Raw genomic sequence first — 3,086 nt, forward strand, 5'->3', positions numbered from 1 at the left:
ACCGCGACGGCCGTCTGGCAAGGCTGGTTCTCCTCCATAGGCGAAACGTTTATCTGAAGGGTCTGATCGTTACATTCGGTGGCTTGGCACTGCACCCGAGACGAGCAGGCTCGAGCATCTCCCGCCTGGGGCTGAACACCATTCAGGTGCACTGTCCTCTTTTTGTCCTCCTCAGCTGTTGGGCAGGGTGACCAGTCGGTCTCGGCCGCGAGGTCTGGCAGGTCGGGCTGCGAGGTGTTTGAACCGGACGCCGGTAAATAAACAGTGGCCACTTCAGTCTTGAACACCCTCCCGTGGAGGGGCTGGGCGGCCTCCTCGCTCCCCGCCTGCCCGGCTACCTGTGTCCCTCGGCTGGGCGGCCTGGCGGCAGCGGGCTCCTCCAAAGTGGGGTCGGCCAAGTTTGGGAGAGGAGGAGGTGGCTCTTTGGGGGAGCTGTGCAAATCGCTGCTTGTCCAGGCCTCGGCCCCGTTGTCGCGCAATCCGGCGTTGGTGCGCTCGTTGATGTGGGAAATGAACTCCGCCGTCTGCAGGCTGCCGGCCTTCTTGCTCCACTGAATGGCCTCCCCTGAGCTTCTGCCGTCTTTGTCCTTAACGTCTATTAGAAACCCGTTGTTCTGACTCTTAAAGGTGTCGACAGTTGAGGCGCTTTTAAGAATATTCCCTTTTTTCCGGTCCAGAGGAAAGGTCTGGTAACACTTTTTAAGATCGGGTGAAGTCTGAACTCCTGTGCTCTTGGTGACGTTGGGTATTGACCTCCGGGCAGGCACTGTCATGTACTTGCGATAAGCCGTTTTGTAGGAAATGGACTTGGCTTCTCTCTTGTCGGGATCCTGCGTGGTGGACAGCTCTCTGTCCCTCTGCTCGTTCTGGGCCTCGCAGATATCTTTAAATCTCACCTGGAGGGCTTTGTTTCGTTTCTTAATCTGCCGGTTAGGATCCAGTGCATATTTCATTTCCAACGCGAGTGAAGCCGCTGGCTCAACTTCGCTTTCCGAGGTCGTGAGTAAGCATTTGCTGGGCTCCTTACTCACCATGATGCCTGCATGCAAAAACAGTTCAAAAAGCCTCATGTTACAACACAAACGCTACTTTTCCCCCCAGGTTTGCAATATGTGAGCTAACTTCCTCTACTTTGGCTGAAATGGCTGCCACTTGTCACCTTTTTGCTCTATTCTCTTAAGTCATAGTCCTTCGTATTAGACTTCGGTGTTTTGCTAGGAAATCATGCTTTTTATCTTGATTTTCGTGGCACCACAAGTTTTTCCAGACCCCTTTCCAGAGGACAGGCACCCATGGCTGTCATGCCGGTGGTGCTAGCTCAGCACTCCGAGGTCACTGCAGGGGCATATGAGCTCTCGGGAGCCGAGGTATCTGAATTTACTTGATAAGTAATAAAAAGTACAGGGAAAATGAAAAACAAATAAAGGAAAGTCTAGAGCACCGACCACCCTTGCTGCTTCCTTAATGCAAATGTTTAGTAGCAAGAAGTGTCAAACTGACATTATTTTTGACAGTATGCTTGCTTACGAAACACGTTTCTTCTGTGTAATGTACTCTGCATCTTTGTAAGAAATTAATTGGTCATTAGAGCTGACATTATTTGTTGGGTTTTTTTGTTTGTTTGTTTTAAATTTACCTCATAGCTAAACCTAAAACCTGAGTATAGATAATTATTATTAGCAACTGGTTGGCACTGCTGTATGCATAAAATTTCAGAACTATTGAAGTTTGCGGAAGAAGTCGGCAGTGCATCAATTCCGGTTTTGCTTCAAATGCAAAACAACCCATCCTTTACTAGAAGCAGTAATATGGCTTTATAATAAAGCTTCTTATCCCAAAGGATCCTAAAGCGCTAAAAAAAAAAAACAACCCACAAAAAACCTGTGATGATTCACAGAAATTACTTAATCTGCTATTGAAATATAAGCACCTCCTCAAGGATGAAAAGATGCCAACTGCCTAACACAGCACATGGCAAAAAATCCCAACAGCTCTATCGTTGTACAGATCGTATGGGATCTGTAGTAACTGGATAGTTAAGACCTCATTTTTACACCTCATTTGAAATTGTCGTTTTTACTCTCCTATTGCACAAATTTCTGCCTAATGCTGAGATTTACTGAATTACCAAATTCCCACTTAATCCCAGTATTCCGCATGTATCTCCTACTTAAACACTGGTGTGCCCTCAGAGGGACTCAGAGTACAACGTCAAATGAGTAAAGGGACTTTCAGGTGTGGTATCTGCAATACATTTTTAATTACAATTCTTTTGTCTATTAAATAAAAAATGTGAAACTCTTGAAGAGTTAAGTGCCACAGTAGCGTATGTTTTATAAAGTCAACTCAGTGGCGCAAGTGAGTGAATCCTTATGGCTAGTCTATATTTAGTTTTAATTTAAGGAAACGTAATGGAGAAATTATTTTCAATGGAAAATTGAATGTTTATGGGTTTTAAAAAGTAATAGTAACATTTCCTGAAAGTTATTAAGACACACAAATGCATGGCAGACAGTCTGTATAGTGCAAGGTTGGATTTGTGAGTTATCAAATTGCTTTCAAAAAATCTCATGTAAATGTGTCATTACTTAATTTTGTTTTCATGTTTTAATTCCCTGGTCCTAGTAATTTGCAAACAAGTAAGTGATATATTCTAGAATCCGTCTAGCTTCCCTTTTTCTATCTAACTTGTCAAGTTCGGGTAGCAGTGAGTGAGCAGCAGTCATTTTAGAAGGGGAAGTTTCTGTTTGAATCTCTGTGATGTAGTAGAAAGTCTGTAGAAGAAAGCAAAAAGGGGGAAGATTCAGGACAAAAAAGTTCAAATGATGGAATCTGAGCCTGCTAGATACTAGTTTTCAAACTAGATGTCTATATACAGGCCTAGTATCTGATACCAGGGTGACCAAGCCCCTCTTTTTGGGGAAAAGAGTTTCTAAAATGGAAATGGCTAGAGGGAAGCCTCAAGATAAAATTGTGAAGCAGAGTAGGGTGGGAGAGTGATCTTTTGTACTTTGTGACCTGCTGGGGTGAGGAGGGTAAGATCAGTTATCCCTATGCCTTCAATACATGACCTACCAATACAGAGA

The 3,086-nt window shown here is 44.4% G+C and overlaps 1 protein-coding gene across 1 annotated transcript in view; it reads right to left on the reverse strand.

Moving 5' to 3' along the window:
• FAM196A (family with sequence similarity 196, member A) overlaps positions 1–1,034 on the reverse strand; it is a 31,808-nt gene extending 30,774 nt beyond the window's left edge. The window contains 1 exon segment of the mRNA XM_009702169.1: positions 1–1,034. This exon segment is cut by the window's left edge and continues 22 nt beyond it. Within this exon segment, the coding sequence (XP_009700471.1) occupies positions 1–1,034 (1,034 nt within the window).
• Between the last annotated feature and the right edge of the window lie 2,052 nt (positions 1,035–3,086).

This window comes from Cariama cristata, unplaced genomic scaffold, assembly GCF_000690535.1.
Source record: "Cariama cristata isolate BGI_N322 unplaced genomic scaffold, ASM69053v1 scaffold23726, whole genome shotgun sequence".
Taxonomy (NCBI): Eukaryota; Metazoa; Chordata; class Aves; order Cariamiformes; family Cariamidae; genus Cariama; species Cariama cristata.